Source organism: Microcaecilia unicolor, chromosome 12, assembly GCF_901765095.1.
Source record: "Microcaecilia unicolor chromosome 12, aMicUni1.1, whole genome shotgun sequence".
NCBI lineage: Eukaryota > Metazoa > Chordata > Amphibia > Gymnophiona > Siphonopidae > Microcaecilia > Microcaecilia unicolor.
Window position 1 is genome coordinate 33,294,422 of NC_044042.1, and position 21,759 is coordinate 33,316,180.

The window sequence follows — 21,759 nt, forward strand, 5'->3', positions numbered from 1 at the left end:
AACCGGAGGGGAAGAGAGAGAGTGCTTAGGCTCACCGCAAAACTTGCACGGAGCTCCGGGCGTTTCAATCCCCCGACGCGCGCAGGAACGGCAACGAGCCGCCTTTCCCGCCGACATCGCTAAATTTAAAGCGGTACACACACAAACCGCCAAAATCGCCCCAGCTCTACTCCCTTCTCCAAAACCACACTAAAACCCTTGCCAGCCCCCAAAAAGAGAAACAACAAAATGTTCTGAAGCAGAACAGCACTGTCTGCTGCTTACTTTCCTCCTTTTACTCCTGGTTTTTTTTTTCCACACACAGCAAACAGCCCAGTTGCTATATACTGACAAGGGCTAAGGCTCTCAAGGTTCCTGTAGCACAGGAGCCGAGGCACCAGGCTGCCTTCACACAAGGTACAGCAGGGGCAAAACCCGGACACGGGTGCAAACCCCTAGGGGAACAGGGAGCCCCACCGGACCCGCTTCCCCGAAGCACAAATTCTAAGTACAGGGTATAAAAATCAGAATCTCTAATCCTACCAGACCAGACTGACTGCTCAGGCTGCACGTCTACCCTCTGCTGGAGACTGAGATTTACTGGCTGCTTGGGGGTTGGCTGCTGGCTTATGCTTGGTTCAGTTTTTGTGTTCTCAGTCTCCCTCTGCTGGTAGGCGTGCATAACCCAAGTGTCTTGACCGGTCTGGAGGGTCGCTGAGGAAGAGCCAAATTTTTTTTGCTGAAGCTCCAATTTAAATTGTCCAAATAGGTCTTGCCCAAATCTAAAAAGATGGAACTTGGATTATTCCCCACTGACAACTGCTTAGCCCCCCCCCCCCCCCCCAATTATTATGATCACCTAAAACAAATCCAAACTATATAGCCTTCACAGACAGCCGCCTGCAAGGCTAACCCACAGACTTCGAACGCTTGCTTCAAAAAATGTTATCCTGTTGTCCTGGGGATTTATCAGTGTTGCACCACCCCTCAGTCGGATGATAGTCTTCACAGCTGAAATCTCACATTTACCTTAGGCAACTTGCATCTTTCAAACTGTTTACACTACCAGGTAAAGCCTATCTATAGACCACCTTGGAGTGATTTCTGATGCTAATCAAAAGGGGAGCCAGAATTAGAACTGGGCTAATCCACTGAAATATTAAGAGTGGACAAAACCTGGAAATTTAAAGTATCCAAGTCCTCCTTTTCAAGAATGGACCAAAGAAGGATCTTATCCTGAGAGGGATGAAGTTCCACCAGAGAGAATGTCTTTCTTTAGCCCAAACTGCTGCACTGATGAAATTAAATCTAGCTCCTTCTTCACTACAGAAAGTCTTATCATTGTGGTGATCTACTCTTTCCAACTTGGGCCATATAACATGTACACTAGAAGAAGCAGGAACATTAGGTAAAACAAAAGAAGTAGAGTATTTATTTATTGCACTTGTATCCCACATTTTCCCACCTGTTTGCAGGCTCAATGTGGCTTACAAAGACCTGACATGGCATCACTATTTCAGGATAAAGGTTACAATAGATGCCTATACAAAAGGCTCTGTGCAACCTGCAGCTTACAAGAGAATGATCAGTCACTGCCAGTGGGGAGGGAGACAACTGAGGCAACTTGTCGGGCAGCAACTGTGACAGGCGCTGCAAATATGGTGGCAGTTCCTGCCAAAATTAGGTCTGCTGCTGCTTGCATTTCTCATTTGACAATTCGTCAGCACCTGGAGAAAAAGAGAGACAGTATTTTGCTCACACTGTCATCATTTTCCTACCACTACATTAGACAACTGTGTCCCTCAAACACAGTGCTTGATTTTATCCTGCAGCGCTGCCATAGTGAAAACACAACAGCAATGCTGCATGGAGGCTAGTCTGACAAAGAAAACCAACAGAACGAAAAATAAAATCCTTTCCAGAGCAGCCCCCCCTCTCCCACCACGATAAACCACAATAGATAATTAAAGACTAAAGAAGCGCCGATTCAGGCAACTACTAGTCAAGGTATTGAGCAACAGTTAAGTTTGGGCACTGAAGGTTTTCCCTCAGACAAAGGTCCAAGGCACAAGAAAAACCTAACCCCTTAAGAAAAGGTTGGTGGGGGTGAGGGAAAGGGACAGGGGCTCCCCAGGCATTAAACCCATAAAATAATTTTTTTTTGTTTAGAAAGCCAGAATACCAGGTTGCTTTTTTGTTTGTAATATGACTGACCAACGAAATGGAAATTAGTCCTACCAGACCACCAGAGATTGCACAAGAAACCTACCACTTGCAGGACACTGATAAATACTGATGGGCTAGGGTTGTACAGGGTTCTTAAGTGATGACATTACAGTTCAGTAGTTCTCAGTCTCCACCTTCTGGAAGGACAGCACAAACCAAAGCGTCCAGATTGGTTTGGAGTGGGGCGATAAGGAATCTCTGTGTAATTTTTCCATCTTCTGTTCAGGTAGAGTTCACGCGTGAAGTGGAAGAGGAAGACAAAACGAAGAGCTTGAAGTACAACAAACGCATTCTCTTCCAGCGGATGGCACCATATCCACAGCGCAAGGTTATCACCTTCAACCGCTACACAGACGACTTTGAGTTCAATGTTAACTATGGGGACTTGAGCTTCATGGGGCCAAAGGACCTGCGGTTAGTGGCAATCTGTGCGTTTAGGATCAGATGTACTTAAAAGGTTTTTCCCATATTGTGTGTCTAAGAAAAATGATTAGTGCAAAGGCCATTTAGTGATGTTTCTGCCTAGGAGCCATATGTGAACCAGCCCTGTGGCTGTTTGCTGCCACATAGAGGAACCTGATCATCATTACAGACTTAGGCCTTCTGATTCCTGGGTCAGCTAGGGTTGGGAGTGCTAAAGAGACAGCATTTGCAGCTCGTAGGTGGGGAGGATGTCAGTCATCGCATGATGATATTTAGTGGCTTGATTGAGGTTCGAGAACAATTCTTGTTGCATAGTCCCTGACCTTTGCCATGACTTGACTAAGTAAGTTAAACTGGGTTAGAAAATTGGAAAAAATCATTGGGGTAGCTGTAAATAAAGACTTACGGGGTTAGTTACCAGCCCTCGATCCAATGTGAACTAGAAGCCCAAAAGAGGAGGAAGAAACTGCTGGGTCAAGAATCAAATGCTTTAGGACTCTTCCATTTTACATCTTCCAGATACCCTGATCACTACATGGAGAAGGAAGTCCCAAAATGTTCATATTGTGGTTTTGCATTCTCACTGTTGTGTGTTAGACTTTTCTTCACCGGGGTTAGTGGGGTGAGTCTAGATGTTCAGTTAATTTCTTTACAGTCTGTTTTCTGCTTTTGACATTTAGAGTGTTTGGCTCATTGAATCTCACCACAGTGAAGCTAAATGGTGTTGGGGACAGTTTCCAGAAGCATTCAGACTTTGAGTCCAAAGGCATTAAGGCACACTTCAACATGGATGAGAGTGGCATTCTGGGTCTGGACAGGGTAAGTGGAGAGATGTTGTGTGAATGGGGTAACTAAGCTTTTTCTGATGGGGAGTGAAGCCAACAGCCTAAGTGGTAAAAAGGAGAAATAAAACATTTTCTATATCTTATCTGTTTGTTCCGCCTCAGTAAATGGATTTGTGTCCGCATATATTATATTGCTACAACAGTGTCCTTTCTCTACCATCTCCTGAATTCTTCTTACCTTTTATTTTTTTCTTCAGGTGGAGTCAGTGTTTGAAACTGTCATAGAAGAAAAACCAGAGGAGGAGTCGACTTTAACAAGTAACTGGGATTACTTTTTTTTTGGGGGGGGGGGGGAGGGTTTGTATTTGATACTTTGGTTTATTGCCCCCATCATATAATCTATAAAACAATCTGTTTTTGCTGTTGTCTCTTCAGAACTTGGAAATACAATTTCTAGCCTCTTTGGAGGTGGAAGCACCCTACCTGAAGATAAAGAGAATGCAACAGAAACTGTGCAGGTGAGCAAAGCAGGATTTTGGGGTGAAATCACAGATGCTGCACCCACAGAATGTGAGGAATAGAGGGGTAGGGAGGGGTGAAAGGAAGAGGGGTAGAGAGAAAAGCTTTGACTGCATGGGAGACTCACTGGTTATATTCTGTGCAAGAAGTGTGTAAATGAATGTCCTAATCCACAGGAGGAAGAGGAGAGCCAAGCTGAGGCAGGAAGAGAGGAGGAACAAGGAGATGAAGCAGACAAAGCAGAAGCTGTGGGTGAGGAAGGGAAACCTGTACAGGATAAGGCAGACAGTGGATCTGAGACTGACGAGAAGCAGGAGAGAGGTGAAGGCGAGAAATTGGAATCGCAGGTAAGCAGCTTGTTTGTCATACAGGTAGGGCGTGTATTTTATCTCACAATAAATGAGGAATGCATCTCAAAATGAAGTGAAACTGATATGCTTGTAGTCTGTACTCAAAATGTTTAATCAGGAGATTTATTTCACATGTTGCTATCAGTTTAATTTATACAAATAAAACAATTCAGTGGAAACTAGTCTGCAGCCTGTTTGTTCTGATAAGTGATTTTAAACTCATGCTAGAGAAATTTTGATTTTTAAGTACTGGGACAAACTGTTCAGAGCACAATTGGCTCTAGCATCTTTATGTTGTTCTTTTTATCCCAGGAAGGTAACGAAACAAATGATGCTGGGAAAGAGGATGTTAAAAGCCCAGAAGCTGAAACAAAAGGAGAAGCTGCTAAAAGACCGGCTGCCCCCAAGAAGCAGAAAGTGGTGGATGAGATCCATGTGGACTTGGTTGTAAATGATGTGTTAGAGCCTCTGGAAGAAGAATTTAAGAATTCTATGAAAAAGTAAGTGTATATGTTATGCTGTTCGCCCCACCATCTTCTTGACACAGATTTAGGATGACAATGTGATAGAACAGAGACCCAGGAAATGGTGCACAAGATTTTGCCAAAGTAATGTGTGGCTGGGGCAAGGCTGCTGTGGATTCTTCACTATAATTGATTTTCTGGCTTTTCATTTTTGTTTTAGGCTTCAGGACTTGACAGACAGAGACCTGGAGAAGCAAGAGAAAGAAAAGGCTGCCAATAGTCTAGAGGCATTCATTTTTGAAACTCAAGTAAGAAAAGAAAGGACTCCTGCCTAACCTTGCAGTAAAGAGGTTCTATAGGCAAACAGTCCTAGTGCATGCTGTTTGCAGATTGATAGGATAGGGCTTTGAATGACTGATTTCCATGGTGGTATGGGGGCTGCTGGATTTTATTTTTTTTCTCTGTCATACAATCAGGATAAGCTGTACCAGAAAGAATACCAGTTTGTCTCCACTGAAGAGGAGAGAGAAGACATCTCCAGCAAACTTAGCCAGGCTTCCACCTGGCTGGAAGATGAAGGTTTTTCAGCCACAACCAAGGTATAGCAGATGAGACTGGGGGGAGAAGAATCTTACCCAACAAGGGTGTTCACTGTGCAGTTGCATCTTTTTCATGATTAATTAAGAACATAAGTATTGCCATACTGGGACAGACTGAAGGTCCATCAAGCCCAGCATCTTGTTTCCAATCGTGTCCAATCCAGGTTACAAGTACCTGGCAAGATCCCAAAACAGTACAATACATTTTATGCTGTTTATTCTAGAAATAAGCAGTGTATTTTCCCTAAGTCCATCTTAATAATGGCTTATGGACTTTCCTTTTAGGAAGCTGTCCAAACCTTCTTTTAAAACCCCACTAAGCTAATTGTTTTTACTACATTCTCTGGCAACAAATTTCAGAGTTTAAGTGAAGAAATATTTTTTCAGATTTGTTTTAAATGTACTACTTTGTAGCTTCATTGCGTGCCCCCTAGTCCTAGTATTTTTGGAAAGAGTTTTATGGATCATAAAGTTATGTAACAGAATGGTGGTTAAACCTTTTAAACAAAACAAGAGGACAGTTCATGAAACTAATCACCAGCAGATTGAAAATAAATCAGACAGTTTCCCCCCCCCCCCCCCCCCCCCCCCCCCACCCATGGTACTTATAATTAACCTGTAGAATATGTTGCCTGAGGATGTGGTCAAGGTGACTAATATAGCAGGCTCAAAGAGATTTAGACAAGTACCAGGTTGAAAAATTCATTAAAAAAAACATTGAGCCCAATAGACTTGGGAGGGCATCGTGCATGCCTGGAACCAAAGTAAAAGAAATAGATCTGGGATCTGCTGAGTACTTGATGCAGACTAGCCATTATTGGAGGAAGAATGTTGGATTCAGTGGACCTGGGTGACTCAGCATATCTTTTTGTTAAATTGAATAAAGATGAAGTACATACAATCGATCTACATTTTGCATCCCATTTCTGGAATAGAAATCAAGTACATACAATCAGCCTATGTTTTGCATCCCATTTCTGGAATAGAAATATTTAATTAACACTTTACATTTTAACACCCTCCTCCTCCCCATCCCAACCTCTCTTGTTTGCATACAACAGTAACATAAGTTAATTCTTCCTCTCTCTACTTAAGACAATCAGAAAAACGTATTACCTTATATCATCAAATATATAAACGGCAAGTGATCGTACTCACTTGCAAATGCGCAGTACAGACTTCCCTCTCTGTCCCGTCCTCACGTCAAGACGTCATGACATCAGAGGGCGGAGCAGAGAGGGAAACGGGAGTCGAATTGTCGGACGCCGCCTGGAAAGGAATATCGCGCGAAACAACCTCCTGCCCCCCCCCCCCCATCCCCGCCTCCCCCTCCGTATCGGGCCCCCTGCATGGAGGGGGGAAGGAGCGGCGGCGATGAGGGTAGCTGGACATGGGGGGAAGGCAGGGGGGAGAGGCCATGGTTGCTGGACTTGGGGTGAGAGCAGGGCACAGAGGAGGGTTGCTGGAAATGGGGGGGAGGCCAAGGGAAAGAGGAGGGTCACTGAATATGGGGGGAGGATCGGTGGACGGGGTGAGGCCAGGGGAGAGAGGAGGGCTGCAATACTCGCCCATTTTTACGGGCTTAACGGCTAATTGAGTTATAAAGTGTGTGTGTGTTTTTTAACGTTCTTAGCAAGTTTACAAATATAATGCTCTTCTGATTAGACAATCAAAGTGGTTTATACCAGCATATAGTAGAATTTATAAAAATCAAAGCAATATAATACATAAATATACAACATCAAATATATGTACACATTGCAACAATAAGACCAAAAATATAAACTCAACAAACATAATCAGCCCTAATGCAGCTTTGTCTCCAATGTCCAAAGTATACCCATCCATCCCAGGACTAACGATCACTGGAGACAAGAGAATTTTAATGATCCCTTATCCTCTCTGGTTATTAGGAGATGAAAGAGAAGCTTTCAGAGCTCAAGAAAAGTTGCAAGAACCTCTTCTTTCGAGTGGAAGAAAGGAGAAAGTGGCCAGATCGCCTATCAGCTCTAAGCAGTCTCCTCAATCACTCCAGCATCTTCCTTAAGTAAGGAGACTTTCTAAACTGATAGTTGGGAGAGGAGAGGAGGTAGCTGGTGATGATAATACCTATAGGAGCATGTATTCTATAGCTTTCTTTGTAACATGTGAAGCTTTTTGTTACCATTTAATATACCGATCCACTATACCTCTGTGCCTTAACTTACATATGCTGCTTTCCTGACTTGCGGAGTAATCTTTTAGTTATGGGAGACTAGCCTGTGTGTATGTGATATTTCTCTATGACACATTTACTTTATAAAACTGCATTCATATTCATATTCTGTATAAACTAACTTCCTTATGTCTTCTAGGGGTGCCCGAATGATCCCAGAGCCTGATCAGATCTTTACTGAAGTGGAGTTCAGCACACTGGAGAAAGTGATCAATGAAACATGGGTAAAGAGGAAGCATAGGGATAAAATAAAGGCTTCTGGTGTTATTCTGCAGTGTTCTTTTGCTGTCTCTCCCACCCCGCTCCCTAATGTCTCCAATTTGGATAAATTGTTGGGAGCTGCAACCTGCTAATTAAGGGACCCCCCCAGTTTATGGCCTGAGTATAACACGTTGCTTGAAGTTCTGGTGAATAACATACTCAATCTGCTCTTATAAAATGATGATATTCATAGTATAATACACTGTAGACATCATATATCACTTATAATGTGATCACGGGGTCTTTGAACCAGCAGATGGAGACAGAGAAAAAACTACTTTGAGCTCTGCCCCTTAAGGGCACTGTACAGCCTTAGTTTCTCAGTATTTGCAGAAGATGGTGAGGGAAAGAATACTCAGTTCCTGGACTGTAAAAATGTGTTCCTGGGCCAGCTAGCTGATCTCCAGTTGAGCAGAGAGGGGTCCCATAGTATAGTTGGGTTCCCCTGCAGGAGAATAACTCCCCTCTTAATCTCCCCTCTCTTTAGGTCTGTTTGAGGGGTTTAGGGCTTGGAGAGCTCAGAAAGGATAAGGATAGGAAGTCTTTTATTTGAAGAGCAGCAGTACTATAGCAGTACCTTCAGGCCTAAGATGAGCAGCAGATGTGCTGGGGGGATAGGGGGGGCCTCTTATTGTTGATGTGGCTTGATGGATCTTAGGTGGGTGGATCATATTGTGGCTGGGCCTCAGCAGTACAGAGGTCAGCCCAGCAAGCAGTCTGTGCATCTTCATAGCTGTTTCGTTTTTTTTTTTTTTTGGTTTTTTTTTGCGATGGCAGTGTTCTGAGAGCAGTTGGTTGAAGGACCCAATGGAGCATGTCAGACACTGTCCCAGTGTGGCAATCGCATCACTTCAACCTGTGCTGCATGCTGGTGGAAGTATTCACAGCCTCTTTCAAATTCGGAGCAAAAGATTTTGCTGCCAGCCATGCTGCCCCACATTTCTTGTGGAAAAAATGCAAGAATGGTGACCATTTTATCTTCCTCTTTTCTGAGTGAGTTATCTATAACTGGGAGCTATGGTGCCTGGAGCTAATCAGCAATTCCTCAGCAACCCTCTAGACCAGTCAAGACGCTTGGGTTATGCACGCCTACCAGCAGAGGGAGACTGAGAACACTAAACTTTGAACACTGTACATATAACCTGTGCCTAACCATATCCATCCAGTATTTCTCAGTCTCCAGCAGAGGGTAGACGTGCAGCCTGTGCAGCTTGTCCGGTCTGGTAGGCCCTAGGGGTTTCTTTGCCTTATTTTTCTCTATTTTAGTTCCTTAAAAAAAAAAAAGAGAATCCCTGTGCTTGGTTTCCTCTGTTCTTGGGATGGGGGTCCTGTGGGGTTCTTACTGTACCTCGTGGGGTGTCACACCCGGGTGGCCGGGTCCCTCCCCCTAGCCAGCTCTCCCTCTTGGGCAGCCTTGTGACTCGGCTGCCGTGGTAGGGCGGTAGTCTTGAGTGCTTTACAGCCAGCAACAGCGGGGCTCAAAGTAAAAAAAAAAAAAAAGAATTCAGCTGCTCCTCCGGTTTTGAACCGGAGACTTTCTGGCTGTCCGGGAGAGTCGAGGCGGGTGGTGAGCCGTGGGTGTCTGTGTGTGTGTTTGGGCTTTAGGCTGAGTTACAGTTCTTTAGTTATGTCAGGGAAACTCCTCCATTGCCGTTTTTGCGCTCGTCGAGGTCTGGAAGCACTGGGTTGTCAGTGCAGGTTTTGTGGGGAACCCAAGCCACCTTCCTCCGCGCCTCCGCTGTTAGCGGCAGAGGTTCCTGCTGAGTTGGCCGCTCAGGTGAGTCTGACGGTGTTGCTCCCGGTTTTGGCGCGAACTGCTGCCATTTTGGAATCGACCCGCACGGCGGATCCGACGCAGTCTGCTCAGGGAGTCCCTGTTCCGGGACCATCCTCAGCTGTAGATGCCTATGGGGGGATGGGTTTTCCCCCGGAATTTATATGGTCCATGTTCCAGGCCTGGAAGGCGGACCCATCCCGCATGGAGCTCCCTGGTGAAGGAACAGGAGCGGTGATAGTGAAAAGACCTCGCTTGAATTGGTCAGAGGATCTTGAGACCTTTTCTCTCACAGGTTCTGAGGGGAATCTTAGTGAGCTGGAGGAGATGTCCCTGTCAGCTCAGGCAGCTGAGGACAAAGAGGTGTCCTTGCCAGATGAGGACCCCTCGGTGGTTTTGATTTTTCATAGGGGTGAGTTATCAGAGCTCATTGATCAGGTTTCTACTACCCTAAAATTTGAACCTACAGAGGTTCCTCTGGGAGAGGTGAAGCAAGTGGATCCTTTGATCAAGGGGATTCGGTGTCTTCCATGCTCTTTTCCTATGAACTCTGACCTGAGAGACATGGTGGTGCAGGAGTGGGCTTCTCCAGATACACCTTGCAAGGTGGCTTGGGCCATGGCTAAGCTCTACCCTCTTCCCCAGGTGGATAGGGATTCTTTGAAACCTCCTGCAGTGGTAACGGCGGTCACTAAGGCCACAGCTATTCCGGTAGATGGTGGCGCCGTGTTACGGGACCTGCAGGATAGAAAATTGGAATCCTTTCTTAAGCAGAGTTTTGATTTGTCGACCTTGGCTTTTCAAGCTTCAGTTTGTGGAGGTCTGGTAGCTCGCACTTGTTTCCGCTGGGCTGAGAAGCTTCTGGATAGTCCAGGGTCTGATAGGACTTTCTGGGTTCAGGAGTTGGCTAAGTTGGAAATGGGGTCATCTTTTTTGGCAGATGCGCTGTACGATTTGTTACGGGCGTCGGCAAAGAATATGACCCTAGCGGTAGGAGCCCATCGAGCATTGTGGTTATGGGGTTGGGTCGCTGACGCGGCTTCTAAGTCCAAGCTCTGTTCGCTCCCCTTTAAGGGTTCTATCCATTTTGGAGAGGATTTGGATAAGTTGGTGTGGGGCTTTGGTGAAGCTAAGGTTCCGCGTCTCCCAAAGCTACGTACGAAGTCAGGTGCCAGGGGGACATCTGTGCGTGGTCGTTTTCGAGAAGCGCAGCGGTATAGGCCGGGTAGGTCTAGTGGATCGTCCAGAAGTTGTTTTTTCCAGAGGACTCAGCCCTTTCGGGTTGGACGCCGTGGTGGACGGGACTCCTCTTTGGGGACTTCTGGATTGGTCCATACTTCCAATGATGTTGCAGGGGCCCAGCCTCTGGTACGCATGGGTGCTCGGTTGAATCAATTTTACCACAGGTGGGTCCAGGTTACTTCGGACCAGTGGGTCCTGGAGGTAGTATTCGATGGTTACGCGCTAGAGTTCGACAGTCCTCTTTCAGATTTCTTTCTAGTATTTCCTTGTCACTCTCGGTGCAAAGCAAGAGCAGTGCGAGACACTCTGCTCCGTTTGATCGACCTAGGAGCAGTGATATCCGTTCCTCCAAGGGAAAGGGGGACGGGTTGCTACTCGATTTATTTCATGGTGCCCAAGAGGGGAGGGCTCCTTTCGGCGCATTTTAGACCTCAAGAGGGTCAATGGAGCTTTGAAGGCTCCTCCTTTCAGATGGAAACTTTGTGCTCGGTTATAGTGGCGGTTCAGAAAGGCGAGTATCTCACCTCGTTAGACCTGACGGAAGCATATCTACACATTCCCATCCGGGCAGTGCATCAGTGTTTTCTTTGATTTGCTGTTTTAGGGAAGCATTTCCAGTTTGTGTGCTTCCCTCCTCGCACATTTGCTCTTCGCACATTTTCCAAGGTAATGGTGGTTGTGGCGGCAGCAAGGTATTTTGGGTCATCCTTACCTCGACAATTGGTTGATTCGAGCCAAGTCGAGGTCGGAAAGCAAGGAGGCGACCGCACTGGTGGTGTCCTTTTTGCAATCGCTAGGCTGGGTGGTGAATCCGGCCAAGAATCAGCTAGTCCCTTCTCAGTCCCTGGAGTACCTGGGGGTGCGGTTCGACACGGAGAAAGGTCAAGTATTCCTGACATCCGCTCGAATGTCCAAGCTGCAGGGGCAGATTCGGTTGCTCTGTGCGCAGAGGGCTTCCTTGGCCCATTCTTACCTCCAGGTTCTGGGTTTGATGGCAGCAGCGATAGAAGTAGTCCCCTGGGCCAGGGCCCATATGCTTCAACTGCAAGTGGCTCTGCTGGATCGCTGGTCTCCTCAGACTCAGGAGTTGGAAGAGAAACTTCTGTTAGAGGCGCCTCGTCGCAGCCTGCGCTGGTGGCTTCATACTCCAAATCTACTGAAGGGCATTCCTCTGGATCCTCCGGACTGGGTAGTTCTCACCACGGACGCGGGGTGCTGGGGAGGTCATTGCCTCAACCAGATGGCCCAGGGTTGTTGGAGGAAGCTCACAGGTCCATCAACCGGCTGGAGATGGCGATTCGGTTGGCTCTCCAGTCTTTTCTGTCCCTTCTTGAAGGCAGGGCGGTCAGGGTTCTTTCCAACAACGCAACAGCCGTAGCTTATGTAAATCTGCAGGGGGGAACGAGGAGCAAGAGCGCTGGCCGAAGAGGCGGCAGAGTTACTGAGCTGGGCAGAAGTGCATCTTCAAAGTCTCTCAGCGGCTCACGTGGCTATCTGGAAGTCATGAATGAATTTTGCAAATTGTACAGTGGTTTTCAAGCCCACAATTGCTAGATGGCTAAAGGAGACTATGGTGTCATCTTATTTGCTTGCTGGGAAGCAGGCTGCTGAGGCCTTACGGGCTCATTGTACGAGGTGAGAAGGAACTGCCTTACCGTCTCTGGTGGATATTTGCGAGACGGTGACAAGGTTGACACTTAAGTCCTTTGCCAAGCACTACAGGTGGATGTTGCAGCACTCTCGGAAGCCAGTTATGGGGCTTCAGCCCTCAGGGTGGTGGCGCAAGGATCCCTCCCACTATTCCAGAGGCCCACCCGAGGTTTCCAAGATGTTTGATCGGTGCAAAGTAATGGGTCAAATAATGACTGTCACCTTGCATGGTGCTTCCTGTGTATCTCTTGTTCTGTACAAGTAGTCCAGAGATATGAGAGGTCCACACATGCTTGCTCGTCTGGTTAGTGTTAGCAAGTTGTTTAAGGTAGTTGTGTTTATTCTGAGTTTATCCTTACTATTTATCTAAATAAATACTGAGGAGAGCTGGATTGGATGCTAGGAGATATCTCAGCTGAGTTTTGAGTTCTATCTCCACCTGCTGGTTGATGGACACAACTATCCCACAGGTAGTGGAATAGTGGGAAGGACTAACAGAAAATTCAGGTTAAGACCTAATTTCTCCTTTACACATGGAAAATTGTATAAAATTGGCACCTTGTAAGTCATGTGAAAAATTATAGATGTTTAAAACTTATTTGGCTCCTTAAATACATGACTATCAAAGGGTTCATTAAAATGTATACCATGTGTTCAGTTTTTGAGCCTTTTAGTTTAGATATGAATATTGCCCAACTCACGTTAACGGTTTCAATATTCTTGTGCACAGATGTAAAGATTGGGAAGTCACTGTATTAACTTTGTTGTAATGTTTTACAGATCTGGAGAAATGAAACATTGGCAGAACAGGAGAAATTGCCACCATCACAAAAACCACTATTACTGTCCAAAGACATTGAACAGAAGTTGGCAACCCTGGACCGTGAGGTGCAGTACCTCCTTAACAAGGCCAAGTTTGCCAAACCCAGGCACAAGAAGGACAAAGAAAAGAACACAACAAAAACAGAAGCAGAGAAAAACACAACATCCTCTGCAGAAAGCGAAAAAATAATTTCCCCTGCAGAGGAGAGCCAGAAAGGTGAGGAAGCAGATACTTGGAAGGCAAAAGGAAGAAGTATACACAGGGATGGGGCATGATGGTTTATGTATATATATATATATATATATATATATATATATATATATATACACACACACACACAGTGCAATCTGCTTAAGTGCAAGGGGCTGGGAAGGAAGAAATGCATGTACTTAACCGTTGTGACCTAAAGAAGCTTGACATCTGATAAACACATGTACAGTACTGTTTATTATTATACATACAGTATACAGTCTCTGTTAACTGACGTTGGGCTTACTTGAAGTAATCAGTTATAGTCCTCTGTACACTGTTGTGTCTGTGAGTTCCATAGACTACGTCTGCCAGACGGTAAAACTGTCATAGCACTGACATCCAGTGGCCTCCAGATAGGCCCGCACAGTTTTGACTCTCCAGCGCTCTTGCAAAAGTGACAGGAGGAGGTTGAATTTCATCAGCATGTGCCTCGCTGCTCATTTCATCATCTGTTTCATCATCAGCTGTTGCCTGCGTGTAGGCATATATCTGGACATCAGTGCTGTCGTCAGCTGTTTGTAGATCGTAATCAACAGCTACGTAGTGATGAAACTCCTCTTCAGTAACACAGGCTGGGATGTCAATAGCCTGTTCATCTGATGCGTTTGCAACAGCTGCATCTGTTTCGTCCCTCTCCACATCCCTAACAAAGCTTGCCTGCTTGTAGCAGTTCACAATGGTTGCCTGTGTAACATGATTCCAGGCTTCTTTCTGCATATGTAGCGAATCCAACAGTGATAGATTACGAGCCAGTTCAACAGCACGTTTATCCTTGCCAGTCTGGTCATCCATAACACTCATCAGATGACGTAGCACAAGAGCCCGATAATGTTGTTTGAAATTGGCTATTATACCCTGATCCATAGGTTGGATCTGAGAGGTAGTGTTTGGTGGCAGGAAGACCACCTTGACGTTACACAGCCTGACATCATCACTGTGTGCAGCACAATTATCACAAAGCAGCAAAATCTGACGCTTTTGTGCCCGCATTCTAGTGTCTAACTTCTTTAGCCACTGCTTCCAATTTGCGTTAGCCTTGTATGACACAGGAAGTCGCTTAATATTCTTGAAGCAACGGGGCTGTTTGCTCTTTCCAGTGACGAGTGGTTCCAGCTTCTCAATCCCATCCATATTGCAGCAAAGGAGGATTGTCAGTTGGTCCTTTGACGTTTTACCTCCTGTAGTTTCGGCTTGTTTGAATGCAAGTGTTGCATCGGGAATTGCTCGCCAGTAGAGACTGTTTTCGTCAGCTTTGAAAATGTCACGAGGTGAAAACTCGTTCAAGATGGTAGGAAGAACTGAAACAACCCAATTTTCAGCACCAAAGTCATTAGTGTCTTGTTTTTCACCATGCTGTTTCTTGAATTTTATGTTGTTCCTCTCCTTCCATCTTTCCAACCATCCAACAGTGGCTTTGAATTCAGTTAGTCCAAGACTTTCAGCTAGCTAGTAAGCTTTCTCCATAAGCAGTGGACCACTGACAGGAAACTGTCTGCTCCTGATTTGAGAAAACCACCAAAGAGCATCTTCTACCTCCTCAGCTTTTCCCGCCCGTTTTCGTTTCCATTTGTATTGTTTTGCCAGTGTTCCAGAAGCTGGTCTTTCTGCTTCAAGATACTTGAAATTTGACTGGGATTGACACCATATTCTTTAGCAATAGATGCTTGACTTTGTTTTCTAATTCGTTCAGCCAGGTTAGTCTTACAGTTGCGCGACGACGATGACGACTCCACTGTACACTCTAACAACATTCTTTCACTTATTCTGCCTGTGGCAGTTAAAGGCGCGGTAAATTTGAAATCTCGTTTGTTGTCACGCTACAGTTGGCTTCCATATTCTGTGCGCGTTCTTATGCGGAGTCTTTCCTACAGGGGAGCGGTCTTAAACCATGCATATAAGCGAATCTTGCACTTATCAGTGGTGCGCTAAACCAAGGTTTGGCCCCATAGAAATTGATGGCCCACAAAACGGGACCGAAGTACAGCATGCAGTTAAACAGAGTATGCGCTTATCTGAAGTGCACTTAAATGGAGTGCATTGTGTGTGTGCATGTATATGTGTGTATGTGTATATATATATATATATGTATATATATATGTATATATATATATAATATGTATAGGAGCCAACTTTTCAAAATGATTGGGGGTGCTGAATTTTTTTTTTTTTTTTTTTACAGGTGGTGCATTCCCCCTCCCTCTCCTCCGAGTGCCAGATCCCCCCCCTCCTCCGAGTGCCAGTCCGACCCCAGCCCGACCTCTACTCCCACAACAGTCCTCCGCCGGTCCGCCCTTGCCTTCCTGCGTCGGAGTCCCGGCGGCAGCAGTGAAAGGCGAGCAGGCTCGGTGCTTCAGCCCTTCCCTTCTCTCTCAGCTCTGGTCCCGCCCTTGCAGAAACAGGAAATGAGGGCGGGACCAGAGCTGAGAGAGAAGGGAAGGCTAAAGCATCAAGCCTGCTCGCCTTTCACTGCTGCCACCGGGACCCTGAGGTAAGATGACTTTTAAAATTCTGGGCGGCACGCAGGAAGGCGAGGGCGGGCTGGCGGAGGACTGTTGAGGGAGAAGAGGGTGGGCACCGAGCAGGTCGGGCTGGCAACTTCCGACTTCCAGCGGGTGAAAATATTGGGGGTGCTCGAGAACCCACAGAGTTGGCGCCTATGTATATATGTGTGTGTGTATGTATGTATATGTGTGTGTGTTTTCCACATGTTTATGAACAACATGTGATTATGTTCTGTTCCTTGATGAAGCACAATGCGTGAAGCAGCAGCATAATTTATCCAAAACCCTGCGGTTCTGGTTCTTACCCATTGCCTGGGACTTGGTGTCTTGTGTATGTTGTGAAAACAAATTGTTGAGTCAGTGCATTTACTACCCTGTCCTTTTCCTCTCATAGATAAATCAGGTGATGCAAGTCCCGTCAAGGAACCCCCTACAGAAGAGGAGAGCAGCAAAGACAGAGGGCTGGAGCCCCCTGAGCTGGGAGGTAAACCTTGGCTCGCTTCTGAATTATAGAGCATTGATGAGGTCTTGGTGCTGGAGCCCCCTAACCTGGGAGGTAAACCACGACTTGTTTCTGATATACAAAGCACTGATGAGGCCTCATTGCTGGCAGGGGTTAAACCAGAGCTTGCCTCTGCATCATAGAGCACCAGTGAGGCCTCGGTGCAGGTGGATATTACACAGCAGAACACTCTGCATCCTTACTTATGTAAGGAAGACTGGTTGCTTGGGGCACTGGAATCCCGTGGATGATGCAGACATTTAAGTAAGGTGCTTTTATTCTTCAGCTTGGTAGGTAGACCGGTCCCAGCTTAGTTCATCATGCTCAATGATTTTAATAGTATTTTGTCAGTGTTATGTGGGTCACGTGACTCTAGCTTTCAGACTTACTCTGCAGCAGAGATGGTGTGTAAATTATGATTTGCTAACACATACTTCAAGCAGCTTTCCAGCACACATTCCCTTGCTTTCTTGTGTACTCAAACGTGGGGTTTTTTTTTGTTTGTTTCATGTATTTGCAAAAGGATGACAAATGGGCACCTTCCTACAGGTTTCTTAATTCTTGAACCCTCAAGAAAGGCTAATTTGAAATACCGAGGAAGGTCTTGATCCCTTTTTCAGTACAAATTTTATATACAGGATATGAAATGAGAATAGAAAATGTGTAGCTCCATGACTGATTCATCTAGCTAAAGAAGTACCTAATTTTCCTAGGTAAAGGCTGTGTGGGAGAGGGGGGGGGCCTAAAAAATTTACTTGGCATCTCTAAATTTGAACTTACGACACTGCCGTTGGGGTTTTATCAAATCTCTATGCAGACCTAGAGGAATATATTCTGCACTCCAGCACATAGTATCTTCTCAAAGTCCAACAATTTAAATTAATCTGGCACTTATGCATGCTTTCTCAAACCTCCTACATACAGCGCATTTCAGCTCTACAACTGGCAAAATCCACATTACTGGCCAGACTGATGATCACTAGACTTATTGTTAACAATGTTGTTACAGGGTTCCCAACATCTGTGTTCAGTAAAATTAACTGAACAATCCCCATCCCCATCCCCTCTGAGCAGCTTAAGTGCCTCATCTCTTGGTGATAGAAGCAGATTCTCATAACAGCCGCAGAATCAAAACTACAATAAATAACATTTTTGTGGATAAGCAAGATAAGCCAGCCACACAGATAATCAAACATTGCATTGTAATGGTTTAAAACATTGCTAAAGTTTTATTCTTTTTCAGCATGTTAATGAGGGCCACAATCTGTAGCTTAAAAAAATAGGAAGATGTTTAGTTAAAAAGCTGGCCCTTTACTTTTAGATCATAAATATTTAGCTTGTACTTTTTCATTAGTAGCCCAAGGTGAGTTACATTCAGGTGCAGTAGGTATTTCCCTTTCCCAGGGGGCTTAGAGTCTAAGGACCTTCTTTACTAATGTGCATTAACCAGTTAACCCATGTTAAATAACATGAGCCCTAGTATTAACAGTGAAGCCTTAAGTCTGTACCCAAGCAGTGGAAGGTGAAGTGATGTGCTGAAGGCTTATTCTCAGACTGCTGTACGGTTGGAACTTAACAGGGGTAGAGTTAAGGAGAGAAACTAGTGCTAGCTTGAAACTGCTAAAGACCTCTAGGTAATAGTCTGGCATTACACCAATGAAGGCACAGACAATAAAAACTTCATAGAGAGCATAGTTAGTTCATCAAGCCAACAGGTCAACTAAGTATGTAGTATGACCCTGATTAGTTTTTGACCTCAATTTTTAAGTGTGTCTAACTTTACTCTGGTCTTCACTGGAAGTCGGTGCAGGTAATATAAAATTTGACAAAATATTCTTATTCTTTTTTTGTTTGTTTCTGTTAACCTCATTGTCGCATTCTAGAGCAGCCATAACTTCCTATAGTTTCCTGTCCCAGGTGAGAGGTGTTCTACTGGGAGTAGAAACACTGGATACGTTTTTTTTTTTTACAGAAGACACCCCCTCCCCCAACAATGTTACAGCTTCCAGATCTATAAAATTCTCCGATTCTGACAAATTTATATTTTGTGTTTACTTTATAGAATCTGTGAACAAGAAGACTCCTGAAGAAAACCGGAAAACTGACGAGTTATGAATTCTGACCGCCTTCTCACCACCTATTTATTAACATTACTTTTTTGTAATGGACCTGGCAGAGCATACCAGATGGGCAGACATACAGTGCAGCAGAGATGTACATTTCTATTATCTGTGCGTTTCACTGGTACTTGCAGAATTCAGCCTTTTTTTTTTTTCTGTCCACCGTTGTCGCCACCCCACCCCTTTCACCCATTTATGGTGGTTGATTTTGAGGTGCAGTAAAATTAAACCACTTTGCACTTCCATACAGTGCCGTTACATCTAATGCAAGATTGCATTAATACAATGTTCTGATCTCTACGCAAAACCTTTTTTTTTTTTTTGGACGACTGGGGGCCACTCATTGTGAAATCTACTGCTTTTACTTGTTTAGTTTCACAAATATTTTGTGATCTTTTGTGAGCAGGACACATGAAGCTGCTAAATTTAGGAAAGTATCATTTTGTGTGTTTTCTCACATTTTCATAAATGTGCGGCTGAATGCCTAATAATGCTTGCTGTTTTGTGTGTCCTCATCTCTCTTGTGGTTCTTGTTAAGACATGTTTCTTACATGATGAATCGTTACTCTGGTGCAATTAAAGACATAAGTTTATAGTTTTCAGAATCTGAAGGTGCAAAGATATAGTAATTATACCAAACACTAGAAAGGAAAAGCAGGTAGACATGATGGGTGTCTGTTTCATGTGCATTCATTATGTTTTAACCAGTGAATCTATACGAAAGGGGAAACAAAAGATGGTAAGGAACAGCTCAGAATTTTTTTTGTTTGTCCCAGATCCACATAACATGCTGGACAAACGGGGCCCTAATTTCCAGGGGAAATATTTGCCATAATACTGTTGATTAGGCTGAAAATTTGAACCCTTGTTAATAGTCTTGTTCTGTTCTACCTGTCCACCTTGTAATTCTTTTAGATTCTATTTTTCCACATTTCAGTAAAGTTAAAATGTACACACAAACGTATACTTCTGGAACTTGGAAGGGAAGGCCTTTTACAAAATATATGTTTTGTGTTTTGGAAAAATAGAATGTGTTGAATTGCCTCCTTTTTTTTTATGCCTCCTGCCCATGTCTCTTCTCCCTAATTATTAGTCTCGGCCCCGCCATTCTGCCAAGTTGGATTCTATAAAATCAGAGAACTGTTCTCATCAATGATATCTTCCTCTAACACAGTTGTCAATACTTAGGGGGCCCATTTACAAAGCGGTGTTGGAGCTACTGCTGCTTTGCATGTCAATCTGCCACTACCGCTGGCCTAATGCAGGAGCCAGTGGTAATGCCTGCCTCCCAGTGCGCGCCAATTCCAGCACATCTGGAAATGTTTTGTCTTTAAACCATGTGCTGCTAGGTTAGCTCAGGAGCCCTTACTGTCACTTAAATAGGTGGTGGTAAGGGCCCCCCCCCCCCCCCCCCCCCCCCCCCCAGTAATGGCTGTGTGTCAACTGTTTACTTACTGCACGGCCATTTCCCTTTTTTGACCTTTTACCCGCTGTGGGAAAAGGGCTCTTGGTGCGCTACCACAGGGCCCCCTAGTCTCTTCCCAGGGAACAGAAACTTTACATCTTTCAGCTTTGTGCGATATAGCTGTGAATAATCTGTAATGTTACTCAGAAGTGGGATTGTTCCACAGTTGTGAGATATCAGATTGTTAAAAGTTGATAAACTTGAAATAAGTAAAAGCAGTTTAATATTTGAATAGATTGCATGCGTTAGGAGATCCCTAAGGTGGGCTGTGTCAATGTGGTCACTGCACTGTACTGATCTGCACTCAAGTTTCACACTGCTGCCACCTGGAAATTGTGAGACTGCGGAAGCCCTGCAGGTGGCCGCAGTGTGGGACTCCACTGTGAATGAGGAATAGCCTTGGCATCTGGCAGGTACCTCTTCCCCCTTAAGTTTCCCAGCTTTCTGTGGTGTGGTTAGATTTTTTTTTTTTTTTTTTTTAATCTGTGTTGTAGTCTTCCATGATTACCATTTGGGACATGTGGTAATGCCATCTTGCTGTCCTGAGATGTGTTGCACTGTGTAAGATATCTCAAAATTTAATTCACTTTATACTAGTGTGTACCTATACCAGCTTTTGGACCAGATTCCAGAGAATCAGGCTAAACTTCATTCTAGGAATGTACATATAAGATGGCACTGGGTCTTATGTAATGAGGCACAGCTCATAATTTCTCTCTCATTAAATAGCATATCCCTGTGGCATGCACTAGAGCATACTACAGTGGTTGATACTTCTTTGGCCACCGCTATTTCTACCATAAAAATTCTACACTGCATTTAGGGGTTGATTTTATAACTCGGTGCCTGTGTAAAGGAGCTTATTTTATAAAGGAAAACCACCCTGCTCAAGTAAACAAGGATATCCAATAAACAAATAGTTTATGAATGTTTAAAAATAGTGAATGGGGTCTTCAGAAAAGAGGCTTAATATGTAATTTTCAGTAAGAAGTAACCACCTGTGGTAAAAAAAATCATCAGATCCACTTGATCCTTGTTATTTTTTTTGGACAACTTTTATGCAGAGAATGTTAAGAATAGAAAGGAACTGTTTTGCATCAAGTTTCACACAAGTGGATCTGATCATTTTTACTATAGATGTTTGACTCCTTACTGAAAATTACATATTCTGGAATCTGGACGCCTATTTGTTTGTTTATTGGATATACCTGTTTACTTGGAAAGTTGGTAGTTTTTTAATTTTTATTTAATTTTAAAATTTTTTTGCTATTTTTATTGGACGTGCATTTTTTTATCTGTTTTATGAAGGCAACATACACACCTGTGTGCACTTATAAAATAGGGAGGCAGAATCACCCTCAATAGCATGCAGATGTCGGATGTTAACACATTTATACCTGCCCCAAAGCAGGTATAAATGTGTGTGTGTGTATTCAATCAAGATAATTATTTTCATATATAAAATAAGGTCCCATCTAGAAGTATTTGTACTTGTAGAGTTGGCATACTCAGAGGAAGTTTGGGTCAAGGGTGTCCAATATCGGTCCTCAACCCAGTCAGGTTTTCAGGATTTCTCCAATGAATATGCATATGAAGTCTGTTTGCATGC

The 21,759-nt window shown here is 44.4% G+C and overlaps 1 protein-coding gene across 4 annotated transcripts in view; it reads left to right on the top strand.

The window, feature by feature from the left end:
* The window catches only part of HYOU1 (hypoxia up-regulated 1), a 77,767-nt gene extending 58,055 nt beyond the window's left edge, over positions 1-19,712 (top strand). For all 4 annotated transcript variants that reach the window (XM_030221305.1, XM_030221304.1, XM_030221307.1 and 1 more), the window contains exons 13-25: positions 2,432-2,619; positions 3,309-3,447; positions 3,671-3,731; positions 3,849-3,931; positions 4,109-4,279; positions 4,595-4,782; positions 4,967-5,054; positions 5,223-5,345; positions 7,259-7,392; positions 7,700-7,784; positions 13,268-13,526; positions 16,458-16,547; positions 18,628-19,712. In XM_030221305.1, coding sequence (XP_030077165.1) covers positions 2,432-2,619; positions 3,309-3,447; positions 3,671-3,731; positions 3,849-3,931; positions 4,109-4,279; positions 4,595-4,782; positions 4,967-5,054; positions 5,223-5,345; positions 7,259-7,392; positions 7,700-7,784; positions 13,268-13,526; positions 16,458-16,547; positions 18,628-18,680 — 1,662 coding nt within the window. In that variant the 3' untranslated portion in view covers positions 18,681-19,712. The remainder of the gene's footprint in view (positions 1-2,431; positions 2,620-3,308; positions 3,448-3,670; positions 3,732-3,848; positions 3,932-4,108; positions 4,280-4,594; positions 4,783-4,966; positions 5,055-5,222; positions 5,346-7,258; positions 7,393-7,699; positions 7,785-13,267; positions 13,527-16,457; positions 16,548-18,627) is intronic.
* Positions 19,713-21,759: the final 2,047 nt, after the last annotated feature.